General features: G+C 41.1%; 1 protein-coding gene across 1 annotated transcript in view; it reads right to left on the reverse strand.

Annotated features, from left to right (window-relative positions):
- Positions 1–286: 286 nt before the first annotated feature.
- GORASP2 (golgi reassembly stacking protein 2) overlaps positions 287–22,287 on the reverse strand; it is a 72,762-nt gene continuing 50,761 nt past the window's right edge. The window contains exons 8-10 of the mRNA XM_033944738.1: positions 17,648–17,740; positions 12,273–12,383; positions 287–1,549 (exon numbers count right to left, since the gene is read on the reverse strand). Of these exons, the coding sequence (XP_033800629.1) occupies positions 1,197–1,549; positions 12,273–12,383; positions 17,648–17,740 (557 nt within the window). The 3' untranslated portion in view covers positions 287–1,196. The remainder of the gene's footprint in view (positions 1,550–12,272; positions 12,384–17,647; positions 17,741–22,287) is intronic.

Genomic DNA, 22,287 nt, shown 5'->3' on the forward strand with positions numbered 1-22,287 from the left:
AAGTGACTTGCCCAGTATCACAAAGAACAGCATTATATTTTAACTGTAGCTTTAATCACTGCGCCACACGCAGCCCACTCAGTTGACAGTGAGCTGGCAGATAGCCATTTTAAACTGGAGATCATTGAAGGGGAGTGATGTACTAGAACCTGCAACCAACTCTCTCTTTCCAAGTGCTGGCATCCAGGTAAGATGCTTGAGTGTTGCAGCACCTAACAGTTCAAAGATACCTCTGGTTAGTCTGCTAGGATAATGTCAAGGTCCCACTGAAGACATGGAGCATGAAAAAGGGGGCCTAATATTCAGCAGGCCTCTCATGAAGCAATAATTGGGCAAGAAATTATGAACTGTGATTTTTTTTAATGTTGATAAACAATATACAGACACAAGTTTCCCCATTAATTATCTCTCAGGTGTTTTACTCAGCAAAAATAAAGTGAGGTTTTTAAAAATAAATCCTTCTAAAATCAAAATTTGTATTTAAAATTACATATGTAAGCCTCCACGCCCTAGACTTGCTCCACTGTGATAGCTGAAATGAAATACAAAACAGGGAAGAAAATTCCCAGGTTGTTATGAAGGCTCATACCACAGCACAAAAGCCTATTCCAACTGACCTGGAATTTTAGAGAACCAAATCTTTTCAATGTAAGACACAACAAAGCATAAAATTTCAGTAATTTATTGCTGTATGTCCCTTTAATATATGTATATTCTCCCCCAGTAACCATGACGTACCACCTTCATCACCCTTCCTTCAGAATACCATTTTGCAGTATTTCCTTGAAAGCAACACAGCAGGAATTACAAAATATTTTTATATTTTTAAGAGCTTAACATAAAACTGCCAAGAGGCTGAATATAAAGATGTTTAACTGCACATTTTGTAACTAATACAGCATTTTTTGTTGGGAAATTTTTAATTACTCTAAAATAATTTACAACCCAGTGAGACCAAGTTTGACAGTAGGAGTCCATGTTTACTGACTTTACATTATTTTTTTAGTTGGTTTCAAATAGGAAGCATGGGCCTTTCCCAAACAGCATATAAATCCAAATTTCCTCTCTTCTCTATTCTCAGAATTATTTACAAGACAGATAAGTACAAACAAGTATGAAATTAATGAGTTTTTGCCATTTCAAAACACACCTCTGTGGCTAAATAAATACCAAGCCAATGCCATTCAAATTAGCTCCTAAGAGAGATTTGAAACCTGTGCCTCTGTGGTCCCAGAAAAGGGTGTGTCACTAACAACATTGCATTCATTGCCTTCATTTTCAGCAGTGGCTATTTTCAGCATGGATACTGTATGCAGAGTGGGTATAGGCACTGGTTCTCCTGTAGCAGTTCCTGTATCAGGGGGAGGTAAGCTTCCCATCTGCGTGATGGAGGAAAGTAACTCAGCAGGTGAGGCAGACACCTGAACACCTGGCATGAGAGAAAATGAAGTGGAGAATTCAGACGGTACTGAGAGAGGCGTTATACCTTGCAGATTCAGAGGTGGTGCTGGAAGAGGCGTTATACCTTGCAGATTCAGAGGTGACAAGCCTGCAATAGAGAGAAAACCCTTACATCCATCCCTTCACTATTTAGGTTTCAGATTCTCACAGAACACAAATATCTGATCTAGCTTTGTGGGTAATCATATATGTACAAATACATTCAAACAACCATTAGTGTGCATATTCTGAAAACCAAACCCGTTTGCAGCCCTTACTAAGAATACCTGATTTGCTGGGCTTGGTTCCCTGAAAACAAAATAAACCCGTTTGTTTATGCTTTTCAACATATGGAATGTTGGAAATTATATAAAAAGGGAATCAATGTGTATTTGTTTGGTGACACAATAGCTTTTCAAAGGGATGAAAATTCATCCCATTTGGCAAGCTGGAAAAATGAGAATTTTTTAGATAAAATGCAAGTAAAATGGTGTGGGAGCTGTGTTAGTCCGCTTTAAAAGGTAATATATAGAAATAAAACAATGAAAATAGTCAATAAGAAAAGGTATCAAAAAAAGTGGAAAAACTACGATTGTCTAAATTTTACTTTTTGGTGGCACACGTTATGTTGAGTTATAGATTCGAGAGAATGCTTTCTGATCAAAGGGGGTAACAATAAATTATTTAAATTGACATGAGGTCCATTGACTAATTTTATTAATAATTGAATGATACTTCCCTATACTTTTGTTCATTCCTTACACATCCAGGGAGGGGAGGGTGGAAGAAAGTGTATTGGGATTGTTGTAAAAGATGGATGTAATATTGTTTGATTACTTGTCTAGGTTTTGCAGAAGTGGCGCATGCTACCACTATCAGGATCCGCTTATACTACAAAAGTTTAAATTAATTTCATAAACATTTGTCACCATTAACATACTATTCTTTGCTAGCATTGTAGATGTCTTTTTATAGAGGGATAGGGATTGGAACTTGTATACTGCCTTTTTGTAGTTTTACAACCTTACTCAAAGCGGTTTACATACGGGTACTTCAAGCATTTTCCCTATCTGACCCAGTGGGCTCACTATCTATCTAATGTACCTGGGGCAGTGGAGGATTAAGTGACTTGCCCAGGGCCACAGGAAGCAGCACAGGGTTTGAACCCACCACCTCAGGGTGCCGAGGCTGTAGCTCTAACCACTATGTCACACTCTCCTCCTAAGACATATGCACTTCCTCTCTGGAGTAGAGGTCTGCATGGGAACGGGGATTGCGGGAATCCTGCGGAGACCCTACAGGAATTCCCCCCAGGCTCACAGGACTCACATAGGGATGGAATAGGGGTTCCTGAGGCCTGGGAAGAGAATTAGTAGAAGATAAAAGCAGAAACTGGGACCAAAATGATGGAAAAATAAAATGTCCCACCAGCTACAGCAAGGGAGATGTTAATTTTGAGGGAGGCTAAGCTCAAAGTGGGAAGCCCAGCCCTGTTCTCATGGTTATGTCACCAATTGTGTTTAATACAAAATGAAGTACTTTGCTGATTTTGTTTTGGGGTTTCCAGTTCAATTTTGGCACATTTTTCTTATGCAACCATTGTCCTGAAAAGTGCTTCTCTCAATTCTGCTTTAAATGATTTTGATGCTGTATCATTTGATTCTTTACTCATTGCTGCATTAAAAATCATTTGTGTATCTTGGAAGGCCCTCTCATAAGTTACCTATGCCAAATGGCAGAACCAGATTTGTTTGCTCTACAGATATGAGCTTTATGTTGCTAAAAAATCCAACTCTTATTTCTTTTAACAAGAAATGGTCAAACCTAAAGTCACATGACCTAATGTCTATTCTAATTATTTCTGGTGATGTATGCATCTCTTATTTCTGTTCACTGTTATTTGTTTATATTGTATTTTATTGTTGGTTTAAACTAAGACTCAGTAAATTTAAAGACCTTCCTATTTAAGGACGCTTGTGATAAGTAATCTCCTGACTTTAGAAAGAAGGAAGAGCATACCCTCTTCCTATTGTTTCTCTCTCCTATTGCAGATTGTATCCCCCATATTTCAATGTCATTTAAGTATGTTGTTGTCCAATTATGTTCCCCCATGATTTTATCTGTTCATAACTTTGTGCGCCGCTTAGACAACTTTTTAAGCGGTATATCAAATTTTAAATAAAACTTGGAAACTTAAAAAAAATCAAAACTGTCAGAAGTAATTGCTGCTTTATATGGGGACAGGTAACTTTTTTGGGGGATGGGTAGGGGCAGAGACAGGTGGGATTTTTGTCCCCATGCAACTCTCTACTCTGGAGTGATCTAATAAGGTTTTGTAGCTCATAAGAACATAAGAATTGCCGCTGCTGGGTCAGACCAGTGGTACATCCTGCCCAGCTGTCTGCTCACGTGGCGGCCCTCAGGTCAAAAACCAGTGCTCTAAATGAGTCCATCCTCACCTGCATACACTTCAGTTTAGCAGGAACTTGTCCAACTTTGTCTTGAAACCCTGGAGGGTGTTTTCCCTATAAAAAATTCCGGAAGAGCGTTCCAGTTTTCCACCACTCTCTGGGTGAAGAAGAATTTCCTTATATTTGTACAGAATCTATCCCCTTTCAACTTTAGAGAGTGCCTTCTCGTTCTCCCTACCTTGGAAAGGGTGAACAGTCTTGTCTTTATCTATTAAGTCTATTCCCTTCAGTATTTTGAACGATTCGATCAAGTCCCATCTCAGTCTCCTCTTTTCAAGGGGAGAAGAGGCCCAGTTTCTCCAATCTCTCATTGTATGGCAACTCCTCCAGCCCCTTAACCATTTTAGTCTCTCTTCTCTGGACCCTTTCGAGTAGTACCGTGTCCTTCATGTACGGCGACCAGTGCTGGATGCAGTACTCCAGGTGAGGGTGCACCATGGCCCTGTATAGCGGCATGATAACCCTCTCCGATCTGTTCGTGATTCCCTTTTTAATCATTCCTAGCATTCTGTTCACCCTTTTCGCCGTCACCACACATTGCACAGACGGCTTCATCGACTTGTCGATCATAACTCCCAAGTCTCTTTCCTGGGAGGTCTCTCCAAGTACCGCCCTGGACATCCTGTATTCGTGCATGAGATTTTTGTTACCGACATGCATCACTTTACACTTATCTACGCTGAACCTTATGTGCCCATTATTTTCTATAGGGAAACTCACTTTGATATACGAGCATGCTTCTGGAACAAATTATGTACTGAGTGGAACCTTGGTTTACGAACATAAGGGTATTTTTGTTTGCTACTTATATTCGAGGGGAAGAACCTGTCGGGTATTGATGGCATCTAAGAAGGGGCAAGCGGATTTAAAAACTTATGCTTATCAGCCGCTTGAGACTTATGAGGCCTGTGCGGTTGGCGGGCAGCAACATGACGCAGGTGATTTCAGTTTGAGTTCAGAGCCTTCTACCTTAGTGTCAGATGATCGTCCGGCTACTTGTGGGGAATTGCATTCCTGGATAGCCGATTTGAAATCCACTATGCTGTCAATTCAGAGCTCCCTTCAATCGGAGGTGACTAAGATTCGACAATCAGTGCAGGATATGGGGGCTAGTTTACATGACTTTGAAGAACGAGTGATAGACCACAACACGGATTTACAGGCCCTTCAGGTTCGCTGTGCTCATCTTGAACATAGACAAGAGGACTTTCAGCTTCGGTTAGAGGACGGAGAAAATCAAAGTCGCCGGAACAATGTTCAGGCACGTGGCATACCGGAGTCTTTGTCTGCCATGGAGCTCCAGGCTCACTTTATGGACATCTGTATGCGATTTATACAAGAGGCTGATCCTGGGGCTACAGTGCCAGTATTGGATTTTGAGCGGGTCCATCGCGCTCTGGGCCCTCGAGTGGGTGAGCGCCTGTGAGATGTGGTGGCTTGTTTTTCTTGCTATCCTGTCAAAGCCCAAGTTCTTCAAGCTGCAAGGAAATTGGGACATATTACATGGGAAAATTCTAAAGTGGAGTTATTTGCAGATTTATCGGCGATAACTTTACGGAAACGTCGAGACTTTCGGGAGGTCACTCGATGTTTACAATCACATACTATTCGATATTGGTGGCTCTTCCCTTTTGGACTTTCCTTTCAGGTAGCTTCACAGCAATATAAGGTTACGACCGTGAAGGAAGCTATTGCGAGAGGCCCAGCTTTTCTCAGCCCAGGAGGAATCAGATATGTTACCTGGAACTGTAGCTCCATTACAACGTTGGAAGCGGATCCCAACTAATGGCAAGAGGCTGCAAAGGAGAACGGGTCCGGAGCAGGATTCTGCTTCCGGGTTTAAATGACTTGCTTGTTGTGTGGTACATTAATGGATAATTCCCAGTTTAAGATATGGCAACCTCCTCCATTACCGAGTATAAGGGTAGCGTGATCTGGAGATGGGTGGATTGTTCTTTTCTTTTGTTTCTATCTTGCACTTGCTCTTTTAGCCCAAATTATTGAGGGCCAATGGTTTGTTAGGGAGGGTTGGGGGGCTTGGGGATGGGTCATTATTTACTGCAGGTAAAAGCTGTTGGTTGTGCTGAGTTGTATGTTTGGAGTATGAGTGATTGTGTGCTTGAGAGATTTTTGAATGTCAGCTAGTGGTCTTTGTTTTTTTTACTTTGAATGTACGTGGTTTGAATGTGCCCCGGAAACGGCAATTGCTTTTTAAGGAGGCTGATAAGTTGAAGGCTGGGGTGGGTTTCTTTCAAGAGACCCATCTTAAGCCACATTATCTAATCTAATCTAATCCTTAGGTTTGTATACCGCATCATCGTAGAGCTCGACGCGGTTTACAGTAGGAGAAATAGGAAGGAACTACAACAGAGGGTTAGAGGTAGAAGTATGAAGAAAATTTAGAGGACTTGGGATGCCAAGATATAAGAGTTTCCTTGATTCCTAAGTTGGAGGGAGTCTTACATTTTTTGAGAAAAGCCAGGTTTTCAGATGTTTGCGGAAAACTTGGAGAGTGCTCAAGTTCCGAAGAGGGGAGGTAAGGTTGTTCCAGAGCTCAGTGATTTTGAAGTGAACGGAGGTCCCTAGCTTTCCTGTGTGGGAAATGCCTTTTAGCGAGGGGAAGGATAGTTTTAATTTGTGGGAGGATCTGGTGGTATTAGGGTTTGAGGAATTCCAAGAAAGAGGGATAAAGGGAGAGAGGATACCATATAGGATTTTGAGTCGCTTTTGAAGCATTCCCAATATCCTCATATTTATTTTGCCTCGAATAAGGATGGTTCTAAAAAACATGGTGTGGGAATTATGTTTGCTAAATATCTTGACCCGTAAGTTAAGCATGTGATACGTGATCCACAGGGTCGTTATTTGATTTTGAAAGTAGAGCTTCAGCAGGTACTTTATACTTTTTGCAATCTCTATGCCCCAAATTCTGAGCAGAAAGTTTTTTTGGAATCTTTGGATATTGTACTCCGTGGGGTAGTAGAGGGCCATTTGATCTTAGGGGGGGATTTCAATTTGACATATGATACTGAGTTAGATAATTCGACCAAGTCGATTCAGTATGGTAAATCTGATAGAAAACAATTGCATTCTTTTTTCATGACCTGGCCTTGGTTGACCCTTGGAGGCATTTCCATCCATCCACCAAAGACTATACTTATTTCTCTGAGGTGCATAATTCGTATTCTCGCATAGATTTTTAGGGAGTTGACAGGGCTTTACTTTCTCAGATATCTGCTGCTTCTATAGATTCGTGTGTTTGGTCCGATCATGCTTCGGTGCATTTTGTTTTACTCTCTCATTTGGCTCCTTTTGGAAGGCGGTTTTGAGACTTTGTAATGGTTTGCTGATGGATCCAGTGATAGTGTCGCGGACTGAAGTGTGCATTAGAGAATATATTCAGTTTAATATGAGTGATGCGATATCTCCTTTGATTTTTTGGGAAGGTATGAAGGCTGTTGTATGTGGCAATATTATTTCTATTGGGGTGTATAGACACCGTGAACGGGGCGGAAGCAGGAAGCCTTGAGACAGCAATTGCTTTTTCTAGAACAAGCACATAAAATGACTCCTTCTTCCGCCTCTCTATTGACTCGATTGGACAAAGTGCGTAGAGATCTCCAGGTGATGCAGTTAGATGAGTTATCGGAGCAGTTGCAAGCTGTACAGCAGAAACATTTTGAGCAAGGTAACCAGGCGGGATGCCTGCTGGCTCATAAGTTGAAGGCACGAAAGGTGAGAAATGTGATTACTATGGTACGAGCGGCAGATGGCTCAGCCTGTTATACCCTGGAACATATAGCTCGTGCTTTCCTTGTCTTTTATCAAACACTTTACACCCCTGAGCAACTAGTATTTCAGGCTCGAATTGATGACTATTTAGCGCAGGCGCAGCTTTCTAGACTGATACCTGAGGAAGCGGATTCTTTGTCTGCCCCTATACTAGAAGAGGAAACTTTGTGGGCGATTTCTACTCTGGCTCACGGGAAGGTACCTGGGTTGGATGGTTTCACAAATCGCTTTTATAAATGTTTTCGACATCTATTGGTTGGCCCCCTTACCTGAGTTTTTTTTAATAGCTTGGGACAGGGTGTAGAATTGCCTTATTCTTGGTGGTTAGCGGGGGTAACCTTGATTTTGAAACCTGGTAAAGATTCTACTCAGTGTGGCTCCTATCGACTGATTTCGCTGTTAGATACGGACTATAAGCTTTTTACAAAAATTTTAGCTCATCGACTGCAGCGCTATATGCCTCGGGAAGACAGACTTTTGATAATATCCGTAGATTGCTTCATTTGATTTGGTTTGTACAGCGTGAGAAAATGCCAGCTTTATTGCTGAGTATTGATGCTGAAAAGGCTTTCGATCGGGTGTCTTGGCCCTTTTTGTTGAGCACTCTTATCAGTTATGGGTATTGGGGGCAATTTTTCACTTGGCTTCAAATTTTATATGCAAAGCCTTTAGCGGCCCTTCGCATTAATGGGAGTTATACTGATAATTTTACACTGGCAAGAGGGACTAGACATGGCTGTGCTCTTTCGCCCTTACTTTTTGCATTGGCCATGGAGCCATTAGCTAATCATGTTCGAGCTCAGCAGGTTATATATGGAGTGCTTTGTGGTGGGATTTCAACCAAATTGTTGCTGTTTGCTGATGATGTTGTTTTTATTCTAACTCACCCGCGGACATCTTTGTCGGAGATTGTTGACGAATTGACTTGCTACGGTGTGGTTTCAGGCTTTCATACAAATATGGATAAGTCAGAGATTCTTAATGTATCGGTGAACCCCAGAGTGTGTGCTGTACTGAAATCGAGCTATCCCTTCCAATGGGCATCTAAATCTATTCGTTATTTGGGAGTTAATATTACAGCACAACCCCATTCTTTATTTGAGGTTAATTTTCCTCCGCTATTGAAATCTTTGTGGGCTGATTTAGATAAATGGGAACATACTCCATTATCGTGGTATGGACACATTCAAAGTGTAAAAATGATGATGTAATTGCTTTATCTTTTTCAAGCTTTGCCTATTCCATTATCGGCGACATTTTTTCGTGGGGTGGCTAGAAAGGTTTTTCACTATATTTGGAAGTTGCCCGCCGAGGGTTCAGAGAAGCGGGGGCACAGGGGGGTATGGCTGTACCCTGTTTGAGGCGCTATTATGTGGCGGCACAATTAAAGTCCTTTTTAGCTTGGTGCAAAGATGGGTCGAAGAGTTGGGTTCGATTGGAAAACATTATGGGCTCTGAGGAGCTGTGTAGGGTATTGCCTTGGCTGCCTGTGGGGGAGGCTCGGCAGCTCCTTAAAGAGGTTAATCTGTTTTTGCATCACACGTTTGTGGCATGGGCCAGGGTACGGACCCGCCTTTTTCGATCTAGGCTTTATTTTCATAGTACTCCATTGTGGGTGGCGACGGGTTTTGAACCTGGAAGGATAGATACTCGATTTCGGGTTTGGGCTCAACAGGGCCTTCTAGATTTGGGGGATTTTGTGGAAGAGGGCAAGCTGATATCGTTTTCAGATTTGATGGAAACTTATGATTTGGGGGAGGGGGATCACTTTCGATATCATCAGGTGGCGGATTTTATTTGTCATAAGACTATTAGTGACCTTCGCTTGGAGGAGACCCCATTGGAATGGGCCCTTATGGGGAATAGTGGTAGGGGGTGTATTTCTCGGTTTTATAAAGCTCTCATACAACAACAAGGCCCCCCCCAATTAAATGTATAGGTATCTGGGAGGGGCTCTTGCGACAAGTTGGGCCAGCTATAAATTGGGAGCAAGTGTTTATTCGATTGCTTCATGTCTCTGTAGCTAGCTCTTTGGTGGAAAATGGATATAAGATGCTGTACCAATGGTACCTTAAGCCTATGCAACTCCATAAAATGTACCCCCAGGTATCTAATCTTTGTTGGAGAAATTGTGGTCAGCAAGGTACCTTTCTTCATATTTGGTGGGACTGCCTATGGGTTGTTCCCTATTGGGATATGGTTTTTGAATTATTAGCTTTATCTGTTGAAGCGCATAAACTTTTATTTTTACGGCGGCTTGACTTTTATTGGCTGCCCATTGGAAACAGGCCTATCCCCCCCTGACAGAATTTTTTTGTTGCGTAAAGTGGATTTTATTTTTTGTATGTCTAAATTGACTGCTTTGCTGCATAATCGACTTACTCCCTTTTTAAAAGTGTGGGATCCTTATGTTAAATGGTATGAAAGTATAACATGACCTTTGTTTGTTATCTATTTGATAGTGCTAACCATCTTGTATTGTTTTATTTTATTTGTATAATTGACCCTGGGGTGGGGGAGGGGAGGGAGGTTTGGGTTTTTTTGGATGTGTTGTGGAGCTTTGTACTGAAGAGTTACAGTACAAATATTTGCATTTTTGAGTTTCTGGGGGGGAGAGAGGGGTTGTTCTGTGTGAACTTTATTTGGTTTTCAATTTGCTGTACCTCTCCTGCTTTGTATTTCTCTGAAAAATTTCAAATAAATATAATTAAAAAAAAGAAAGGGGGGGGCAGGGAGATAAAGAAAGAAAGGGGGAACAGGAAGAGAGAAAGAAAAGGAGCATAGAGAGAGAGAGAGAGAAAGAAAGTTGGGGGAGAGGAAACATATAGGAGGCTGAAAGAAGGGAAGAAATATTGGATGCACAGTCAGAAGAAGAAAGTGCAACCAGAGACTCATGAAATCACCAGACAACAAAGGTAGGAAAAATGATTTTATTTTCAGTTTAGTGATCAAAATGTGTTCGTTTTGAGAATTTATATCTGCTGTCTATATTTTGCACTATAGCTCTCTCTTACTAAACCTCAATAGTGGTTTTTAGCGCAGAGAGCCTATGAGCATTGAGAGCAGCGCGGGGCATTCAGCGCAGTTCCCTGCGCTAAAAACTGCTATCGCGGTTTAGTAAAAAGTGAGGGGATATATTTGTCTTTTTGTATGGTTGTTACTGAGGTGACATTGCATGGAGTCATCTGCCTTGACCTCTTTGAAAAAACCCCAGAATATGAATGATAATTAACATTTTCTCTGCCTTTCAGTGTGCTTTGTGGTTTTTTTTTTTAATTTTATTGTTGGTAGATCATTTTGACTTGGTCATTTTTAAAGTAGCTCACAAGCCCAAAAAGTGTGGGTATCCCCAGTCTAGAATGTCTCACCTATTGCGCTGGAATAGGTTCTTATCTCAATCTTCTTTCTAGTAGACCATTCCTGAACCTGTGGGTAGTCAACCCCTTCTCACGAGAATTCTTGTAGGGAGATTCATTAGCATTCTTTTGCTCCGCCTCTCATCCTATTGGGCTGTCCTTCAATTCCTCAGTTAATATAAAAGCAGATGGTCAGCCCTGGAGAGGAAATAGAGTAGGGAGGGGTATGGGGACACTCCCCAAGAGATATGTCTAATTCATATTATTAAACATGCAACACAAATATAACCATCTGCAATACATAACAAGGTGAAAAACAAACAAGTTACCAACTTGAGCGCAACCTGCACTAAGTGTGGAAGATTTTAGATAACCCCTAGCTTCAACGTAGCAGTCGCATCCTCTATCCTTGTCAAGGCTGGACAAAGGAAAGAAAACAAGATGTCCTGATTCCCCAGCATCTCTGAAGTAGTAAGTAGGCAAATGAACATCTGACAGGCTGGGCTTCAGGAATGGAGTGGCTGTCTACTACAAAGAAGATTAAGGAGGTAAGAACCTAATTTTTCATTTTAGTGCAACAGATACTCTATTCCTGAACCTGTGGGACATATCAAAGCAGTCCCTCAAGTTTAGGGGGAGCCTGCTGTCAGAACTGAAGATAAGAATCTGGAGTCCTGTTTGGCCGCCACATCCACCCTGTAAAACTTCATGAACGTATGAAGAGAAGACCAAGTGGCAACTCTACAGATTTCTTCTGGGGGCATCACTGAAGATTCTACCACTGAGGAAGCTACGCTTCTAGTAGAATGCACCTTTGTTGATATAGGCAGATGTTTTCCACTTCGATACAGGCTGAAGAAATTGCCATATGGATTCATCTTGAAATAGTTGCTTTTGAGGCTGGTTGACCTTTAAGGGCAGCTCCAGCCAATACGAATAGATAATCTGGCATAACGAATTGAAGGACAGCCCAGAAAGATGGGAGGTGGAACAAAAGAATGCTAATGAAGCACCCTACAAGAATTCTCATGAGAAGGGGTTGGCTACCCACAGGTTCAGGAATGGAGAGTGTCACGTTAGAATTTGTTTATTGTAATTTTTATCTTCTGCTTTTTTCTGGCTCTTATATTTGTTTTGTAAGCTGCTCTGATAACTCAAGACTAAGGACTGTATATCAAATATCAGAACAAACTATTTTTGTTTTAATACATACCAGCGTGCATAATGTCTGGTAATACAGAACCAGGAATTATGTGTGCTCCAGGAATATTTAGGTTTGGTAGGTTAGATAGATTGGATAGTCCAGTGGAAAGTGGCATCAAACCTAAAACAAAAGATTAACAACCAATTATAGCTTTGTGGTGAGATAAATAGAAGAATGAAGCCAAGTAAAATCTAGCTTTATGTGCAAACAGATCTGCAGCATTGTCTCTGAAAAAAAGTTGTTACAGGGACAACCACTCTGACTATCCCCGGATTAAGCCATATCCTTAACCTCTTCCCAACAAAAGAAAAAAAAATCCTTAAAATGCACCTTCCTGTATTTATAACTGTTCATCTAACACACGGGTAGGCAATTCCGGTCCTTGAGAGCCACAGGCAGGTCAGGTTTTCAGGATATCCACAAAAAATATGCACGAGATAGATCTGCATCTCAAGGAGGAAGTGCATGCAAATCCATCTCATATATTCATTGTGGATATCCTGAAAACCTGACCTGCCTATGGCTCTCGAGGACCGGAATTGCCTACCCCTGATCTAACACAAAACAGATGTGCCAGTATACAACTGAAAGGCAACCCACTCTTAACTGTATATCAAACCATGACACTACCATAGTCTTAAAAAACATTTGGGGAAACAAGCACATACAGAAAAAGTAGCAAAAATTGAAATCCACTTATGGCATGTTAGGAATTTTCACTCATACTTACCAAGAGATACATTTAGCTATATCTATTTATGCCAGGGATCTCAAAGACCCTCCTTGAGGGCCGCAATCCAGTCGGGTTTTCAGGATTTCCCCAATGAATATGCATTGAAAGCAGTGCATGCACAGAGATCTCATGCATATTCATTGGGGAAATCCTGAAAACCTGACTGGATTGCAGCCCTAAAGGTTATTTTATTTTAAACAAATGTAATTTATCCTTCTATTCCTTATGTATCTTTAGATAATTATAGATAAGATTGTATGTTTTTATTGTTTAAATTGTTATTTGTCCCCCCAAAATTACTATTGTTAAACGCATTGAATTATTTGATATTGCGTTCAAATCAAAATTTTAATAAACTTTAAACTTGAAAGAGGGACTGAGATCCCTGATTTATGCCATGGTCATGAGTGGTTACATTTATCAGCTAAAGAATATCAAAAGGAGGAATCCAGGGATATAACAATTTCTGCAAATAATAATAAACTTCTATTGATACTGACAGGGATTGCCATTCAGCAGATTACAGGAAATTGGAAAGATTACACTAAACTAAATTATACTTTTTGGTGGAATTCAGTATGCCATATTTATAAAATGGAAAGGGTGCTTGCTATGCAACAAGGAAATTATCATAAGTTTAAAAAGATTTGGGGGCCATTGATTATTTATTCTAATGATCAGACATCTTAAACACCTTAGTATTGGATAAGATATAGGGGGGTGGGATTATGAATGATAATAATTGTTAATTGTTAATTATTAATATATGGGTGGGGTGGCATTCTTTTATATTTATATATTTGGAGGAATATAAATAAGATTGTCAAGTGATTAGTTAAAACTATTTCTGATTGATTATTATACACTTGTTGTAATATTTGAAAATGAATAAAGATTTATAAAAAAAAAGGAGGAATCCAGGGATATAACAAGGATATCCGATTCCCTACATGACAGGCTGAACCCCCCCCCCCCCCCAATATTCAGCAATATTTAAATGATCTGCAATGGTCACTGACTGCTTAAATAGCGTTTTAACTGGCTAACTGCAAATATTCAATAGGAAATAGCTGGTTATCTCTGCTGAATATACATGGTTAATGCTGACATTCAGCTTTGGCTTCATGGTTAAAATAGGCCTGCTAGGAACTTAACCTATTAATGCTGAATATCGGCTTAACTGGTTAAGTTCTGGCAGCCAAAAATAAAACCAGGAATTCAATGTTGATTGACAGATATGACGCATAACTAAATTTCCAAATTCAGCACCAGCAGTGAGCTTTAATCCTGCTGCCCACCCCTAGCTGAATATCGGTCTCTTTATGTTCAAACCAGCATTTGTTAACCATTCCCTCTTTCCGCATTGTAGACTACAGAAGTCACTGTTTAGTGTGGTGGGTCCTGCCCCCTGGAATGGTCTTAAGATCATAACAGTAGCTATACAGGGTGAGACCAATGGTCCATTTAGCCCAGTATCCTGATTCCACAATGGCCAATCCAGAGATTAGCATGGCCCCTGTGCAAGGATGACACGCAAGGATGTTCCAGCTCAGTTACTTTTGCTTCCTCCTTACCAGCATGAGTGACTATGTCAGCTGCTATTCTATTCTGCTGAGGGTTTCCGATATCGGAGAGTGACGTCATTACCCCGATAAAAACAATGCCAGTTCCTGAGGCCAGCACTGTTCCAGCTCAGTTACTTTTGCCTCCTCCTTACAGCATGAACGACTGTATCAGCTATTATTCTGTTCTACTGAGGGGAGTATAACAGTTGGGTTTCTGACAATGGAGAGGCGCCATACATATTCTCAGTCACGGCACCGCAAATGTGGAACTCCCTACCCACTTAAGAACACTTTATTTTTCAAAGATGCCTTTGATCTTTAACTCTTTAAGGCAGGCCCTCACCATTACATTTGACCTTTCTTTTCCCTGCAGGAGTTACCGTACTCTTCCCTTCTTTTCTCTTTCTCTCTTTTATGCTTCATTCTAATTCCTTCACTTCATTTCTAGTTGCTTTCCTCTCGCTTTCTTTTGGGTCCTATTTACCCATTCTGTTGTCCTTCCCCTACTTGTTTTCTTTCCTATCTGATATTGTATTTCTTAACCTCCTTTCCCTTTGGCACAGAAAGTCCTATATGTTTGACATATGGTACCCCCTTGAATGTTATAAATTTTTAGCTATGTTCATCGCTTAGAAGACTGATAAGCGATTTATCAAATTTTAAATACAACTTGAAATAAACTTGATGTCAGGGTCTGTTTTAGACATGCTGGGGCCAAGAGCAGAAATTAAGGAGGCCCCCGATTTCTTCCCCCCCCCCTTTACTACATGTAAAAACTAAATGACTTCTTTACACACAAAACACAGACAGACCTTTTCCAAATACAGAACAAGGGATCACAAATTGAACTGGGAACCCTAAGAAATTAATCTCAGCAAGTATTACAACACTTGAGAAATTAAAAAAAGAAACAAAAACAAACAACTAGATATGAGCTTCTTTTTGTATTGAACACTCAGGGGTACCAGGTCCATCAAAATTTAGCCACCTCCCTTGCTGTGGGGATCCCAAAACCTTGCCAGTTGAGGACCATCTCCTCCAGTCTGGCAGCCAGACATCTCCAAGCTCTGTAGCTAGTGACAGTCCCTGAACTCTTTGAAGAGCTCTGGCTACTGGACTGGAGGAGAAGTCTTCAGCTGGTAGGGCTTTGGGAAGCCCATCAACTTAGGTATTTATAATTTCATCTGAGCAGGAGGCATGGTGGGAAGAAAATTTAGTGCCCACCTTCTTTGGGCTCTGAAACACTGCCCATCCCCAACCCTCATTAGCTGTCTGGTAAGCCACTGAACACAGTACAAATATCAAGTTTCAAGTTTAATATGTATGATTTTTCTTGTACACTTGTTGAATGATTAAAAAGGAATAAAGAATTAAAAAAAAAAATAAAAAATTTGTATACCGCCTATCAGTCTTCTAAGCGGTTTGTACATAATAAAAATAGGGTAACATACATTAAAACATACAGGACCTCCAACATGGGAGGCAAAGCAGCACGGAGCACCTCTCCTCAAACACGCATAGGCCCAAGAGGAAGAAAGCCTCTGTAAACCCAAGAAAGTGGAGATCACCTTATCAGAATATCCCAGTTCTTCTTAGGTGAGCCCTTTCAAGAGCCAAGCTGTAAGACTAAAGGGTCCCGGATCGAACATTTGAATTGGACCCCGAGACAGAAGATTGGGCGATAGGGGCAGTGGGAGAGGATCTGCCATGAGCAGCCGAACCAGATCTGCTTACCATAGGCTCCTGGACCAATCCAGAGCCACCAGGATCACACGGCCTGCTTGTTGGGCAATCCAAAGAAGAAGTCTGACCACCAGAGGCCATGGTGGAAAGACAAAACAGGCCTGTCTCGAGCCAAGCCTGCACCAGAGCATCCATCCCCTTGGCCGAACAATCCCTGCACCAACTGAAGAATCTTGGCACCTTGGCGTAGACACTCGTAGCCATGAGGTCCAGGATCAGCCAACCCCTGACCTGAACAATCGTCTCAAAGGGCCTCCAGCCCAAGATACCACTCACTGGGATTCAAAGCATGACGACTGAAAAAAAATCCATCTGGACATAGTCCACGCTGGCTATGTGGGAGGCTGAGATGTTCAGAAGATGAGCCTCCACCCATTCCATGAGGTCTCCAGAGCCACTAGATGACTCGGTGTCTCCCCAATGACTGACATAAAGAACTTGGACTTGCCTTCCAGCAAGGACTGGAATTCCACCAGTGCTAGCCGAATGGCTCTGGTCACCAGAATACTGATCAACCAGGATACCTCCACCAAGGAGACTGGCTTCAGTGATAAGCACTGTCCACTGGGGTTCAGCTAGGCTCACTTCTTGAAATCAGATTGGAAGACTGTAGCCACCAGCGCAGGCTGCAACGAACTAACCCCTGAAGAGGAACGGGGGAGTCTAGATTGCTAATCTGTGGCGACCACTGCTGAAGAAGCATGTACTAAAGAGGGCGCTTGTGAGCCCAAGCCCACCTGACCACATCCAGGGAGGCTGAAATCGACCCAAAGACCTGCAGAAAATCCTGCACTCAAGGGCAGCGACAAGCCATCAGAGAGTGAATCTGAGACTGCAATTTGCACATCCTCCAAGTGCTGAGACTGAGTCAAATGGCTTTTGGACAGGTCACATCACCCAGCCCAAGAACTGGAAAAAATCCAAACCCGAGCTGTAACCCGGGAGCTCTCCTGAGATGGCTTGGCATGAATCAATTAGTCGTCCAGATAGGGGCGCACCAGAATGTCCTCCTTGCACAAGGCCGCCGCCGCCACAACCACCATCATAATCTTAGTGAAAGTCCATGGCACCATAGCCAGACCAAGTTATTTTGATTATAAACTGCTTCAAATTTTTTTTCTTTTAGCTTAGTTTATTAAATCTTAATAAAATGACATTACAAACAGCATAAAGGCAGGATTCATTTCTAATATACAAAGCTTTCTCTACCATCTGTTTTAAAATTAGGCTCAGTCCAGGTTCAAACTAAATTAAAACCATATACAGTATGTGTGTACATAAAAAAGTTGGTTGCTCTGTTCTGCACTCATCTCCTTTATTGTTGCTTGGTGGTCATTCCTTACCTGGCAGTGTTGTTGATGGGTTAATTGATGGCGACACTGTGTTGAGGGGGTTATTTACTGGAGGGGGTGGCAACAATGGTACTGTTGGGACACCTGCAAAAAGATCAACAGATTCAAATATGTGCACAAGATTTTCCTTTATTACTAGAATGGAATAAACTTGAGAAAGAGCAACACTGAAATACGATATTCAGAAGCACCTAAAGGCACTGGAACCAATTCTATTTTTCTTTCTGTTGTTTTAAGTTCAAAAACACAACAGACAAAGGATACTATTGAGTAACAGTTATACTTGCGCAAAACAAACAGTGAATGAAAAGAAACCAGCAAGTGCATTCCAGTTGTGGTCCTTCACTACCCTCCTTCCCAATAAATAATAGTCAAACATGGCCCTTCCTCCCTTTCAATTGTATGGAACAAATGTTTCTTCCTTTTATGACATATCTCCCCTTACAAATTCCTCAGTATAATCAGAACCACCCCAAATGCTCAAGATTTAATCTGCGTCCCTGAACCCTCCATCCCAATTACCCCCTTTGGCCCTGTCACCATTTCTGCTTGTTTTGTTTTTAAATGAAGACCCAAGACTACATAGGGGCACCATAATTTTTACTCCCTCTCACATCCTTACCACACATCTCCCCCTCCATTTTTGCCACCTCCATTGTTTTTGTTTGTTTTTTTTACATTTTATTTATTCATTTTTGAATTCTTACAACAATTATTACAAGAATATTTGATTGTAAATACAAGTGATATATGAAAATTGTTTGTATTATGCCACCTCCATTGTTAAGATGCCATATTTCCCACCTGATCGGCGCATCCTGCCTTCTCCCTCCCTCCACCTCACCTTAGGTGCCGAGTCTGATTTTAATTCTTCTTCTCCCAGCCGCACGCTTTTGATAAGCTGCGCGTGTGGCTGTTTGAGCTGTTGAATCTTCTCCTCTGACCCAACTTCCTGTTTCCGGTTGTGACAGAGAAGATTCAACAATTCAAGCAGCTGCGTACGGCTGGGAGAAGAAGAATTAAAGTCGGACTCAACACCTAAGGTGAGGTGGAGGGAGGGAAATGGCAGGACGTGGGATGTGGCGATCGGGTGGGGATGCTGGACGCGATCCGTGCTGGCTTCACTGCAGAAACAAGACCATTCACCGCTCCACAGAGCGGTGAATGTCTTTGTCCCTGTAGCGACCACTAATTTTTCTCGCCCCGTTTCGGCGGGTTACCCACAGTTAGCTGTGAGTAACAACCACCTTGTCATTCTCTAATATCTAGTCCCTCCCATTTCAGCATATACTTCCTTCTTATGGCTGCAATTTTCTCCTTACAAAATGATGAATATAAATAATGTTTATTGGAAAACCATGTAAGCGTTATCTTATGATACTGTGATATTTGGAATGTCTATGAGAAAAAAAAGTCAGATATCATCGTGTAATAATAAACTTTTATTGATCATGACTGGAGTTGCCATCCAACATATTACTAATAACTGGAAAGACCATAGTAGGCTTAATTTTAATTTCTGGTGGAATTTGTTATGTCACATATAGAATGGAAAGATCATTGGCGGTACAGAATGGAAAGTATAAAAATTTTATAAAAATATGGGAGCCATTAACATCTTTTTGTCATGATTAAATGCCATTTTTCTATTAATTATATACCACTTAGTGTTGGGTGGGGGGAGGGTTGCATTTATATTTATAAGATACAATGATAAGATGTTCAAGTGGTCTAATTAATAGTGTTTATTATGAATTTTTGTACACTTGATGAAAGTTTAAAAATGAATAAAGAATAAAAATAAAAAAATAATGCATCGAGGCTCATAGTTGTGGGGTCTTTCCCAATGTTGTATGCACTTGATCAACAGATTAAGTTTCTACCTTGATAATCTGGGTTCTGTTGAGGATACATAGGAGTCTGTACTTGAGTAGTTGATTCCTATTTCCCATGAACTGCAGAAGAATATCACTTTAAGAACATGACACTCTTCCCCTTCTGCAGTGGAGAACAGCACCCTCCTCAGTTGGTACCAAAGCAATCGAACGCCACTGAAACGTAAGAAAAGAGAAGGGGAACTCCCTCAGCAAAAACATGTTCTGCTCTGCTCTGAAACTTAGAAAATAGAACAATGATTAATAACCAAGTAATGAAATGGATGCTGGCAATGTCCACGGTAGAAATCGGGGGAATCGCAACAAATCTGCACAGGGAGAGTAGTACAGACTCCTGTGTATCCTAACAGGACCCAGATCAATGTTAGAACCTAATCTGTCATACATAGGAGTCTGTACTTGAGCAACGTACCAAAGCAGAGTCATATGTCTGAGGGGGGGGGAGCAAAACAGATAAGCCTGCCCGCAGAACTGAGGACCCAAAGGTGGCATCCTCTCAAGCCGCCACATCCACTCTGTAGAACTTTGTAAAGGTGTAAAGTATAGCCCAAATAGCTGCTCTACAGATTTAATCAGGCGGAACAGCCTGAAATTCTGTCCAGGGTGATGCTACACTTCTCATGAAATGTGCTGCATGCTAAACTCCAAGATTCAAATAGGCAGTTTCAAGATTGTCTGGAAGGATTGGATTAAAGCAGATATACATACCTTGGATGATGTTATATCTAATGGTAAGCTGCTGGATTTTTCACAGTTGCAACATAAATTTGGCCTTGATAAAAAACAAAGTTATAAATGGTTGCAACTGAAGCAGGCTATTTAGGCAGGGTTCCCTGAATGGAAATCTCTTAATAATCAATTTAGTTAAGAATTCTTATGCTTTCAGGCAGACTTCCTGGGTCACCAGGCCGCGCAGAGGTATAAATTATTATCTGGCTATTTGAATAAGAAACAAAAAACTGGACTTAGAGATATTTGGAGCATTGAGATTAAGCATCAAATTAATGTGTCTCAATGGCCACGTATTTGGTCTTGGAGGATGAAATGTACAATGTCTGCATCTATGAGACAAACATGGTTTTTCCTATTGCATAGAGCACTCTGGACCCCTGTTCGTTTACAAAAATTGGATTGCTCTGTCTAATAGATGTTGGCATTATCATCTCGAGGCTGGAACTTTAGATCATTTATTGTTTTACTGTCCATTTATTAAAGCTTTTTGGCAGTCGATTTGGGATCAAATAAATTGTATGCTAGAACATCATGTAGCATTGTCATATGACAATTTTATTTGGCATGTCTATGAGAGCTAAATGTCAAATATCCTCTAATAACAAACTTTTAATGATTTTAACAGGAGTTGCCATTCAACAAATAACATATAATTGGAAAGATTGTAAAAGATTAAATTATTGTTTTTGGTGGAACTCAGTGTGTCACATGTATAAAATGGCAAGAGCGTTAGCAGTTCAAAAAGGTTATTTTAATAAATTTAAGGATGTGTGGGGGCCATTAATAAATTATTATAATGAATAATTAGCATTTTTCCCTACTTACTATACATGTTGTTTGGGGGTGGTGGGGTGGGATTTTTGAATTTCACTAATAAAATATAGAACGAATGATATAAGTTATTATATTATGTGGTATATATTTGTTTAATACGATTTGGGGGGGAGGATTGGGGTTAAATCTTCTTTTTGAGAGAAGTTGTAAATTTTCAAGTGAAGTTGTATATTAACTGTTGATTTTTCTGTACACTTGTTGTAAAATTAAAAATGAATAAAGATTTATAAATGCAAATGAAATGTGCTGCATGAAAAATAGGCGACTGTCTCCCAAAGAAAATGTAGGAAGATGAAATTGCCATGCGGATCCATCTGATAATGGAAGCTGGTCTGATCCGAGTGACTTTCTACTTTCTACCTAACCAACAAGCAACTAAACCTTTCACACTTAACAGGCGGACCACACCAATCACTCTATCCCCAAACCATTTTAACAGGCAGACCACACTATCCTCTAACATTTAATCAGACTGACCACACTAGCACACTAACAAGCAGGCAACCTTAACTGACAATTAACTAACAACTCTATCTCCCAGACCAAGAACTAACTAGCTACCTCTATCCCTCCAACCTCAACACTTTCTGACAACACCTAACAGCCCCCATCCTAACAAATATAAAAAAAAACAACAACCAACTTTTGTAAATGGCAGGTAGAACTAGAAGCAGCAAGACTTCTATCAAGACAGGCAGTCCAGTCACCGAAAGTACCCAGGGGATGGCTACGGTCTTCGTACAGATGGAAGGGAAGCCAGGACGGAAGGCAGAGGTCTCTTTACAGACCGAGGCCATCCCCTCAAAGATGTCTACGTCTCCACACAGACGGAAGGAATGGATCAGCCGGATGAAAGCCTTTTGCTAGAGCTGAGGAGCCTGAGAGAGGAGGTTCAGCGCTTAAGATGTATCCGAGACGACGAGACCTTCATCGACGGAGTCATCCAGGAGCTGTCTCAGATCGCTGAACAGGAACCTGACAAGACCATCCTAGAGACACCCAAAGAATCCAAACCTGCAAACTTGAGACCAACCGTTGGAATACAGGAAGAGGCTGGGGACGCTGATTCCTGGCAGCTGGTGACTTCTCCACAGGAAAACACAGAAGACCTTATTCTGTCTCTTTCTCTCACATACAGGGCAGCTCTACATCGACACCACAAATCACCCT

Source organism: Geotrypetes seraphini, chromosome 5, assembly GCF_902459505.1.
Source record: "Geotrypetes seraphini chromosome 5, aGeoSer1.1, whole genome shotgun sequence".
NCBI classification, from domain to species: Eukaryota; Metazoa; Chordata; class Amphibia; order Gymnophiona; family Dermophiidae; genus Geotrypetes; species Geotrypetes seraphini.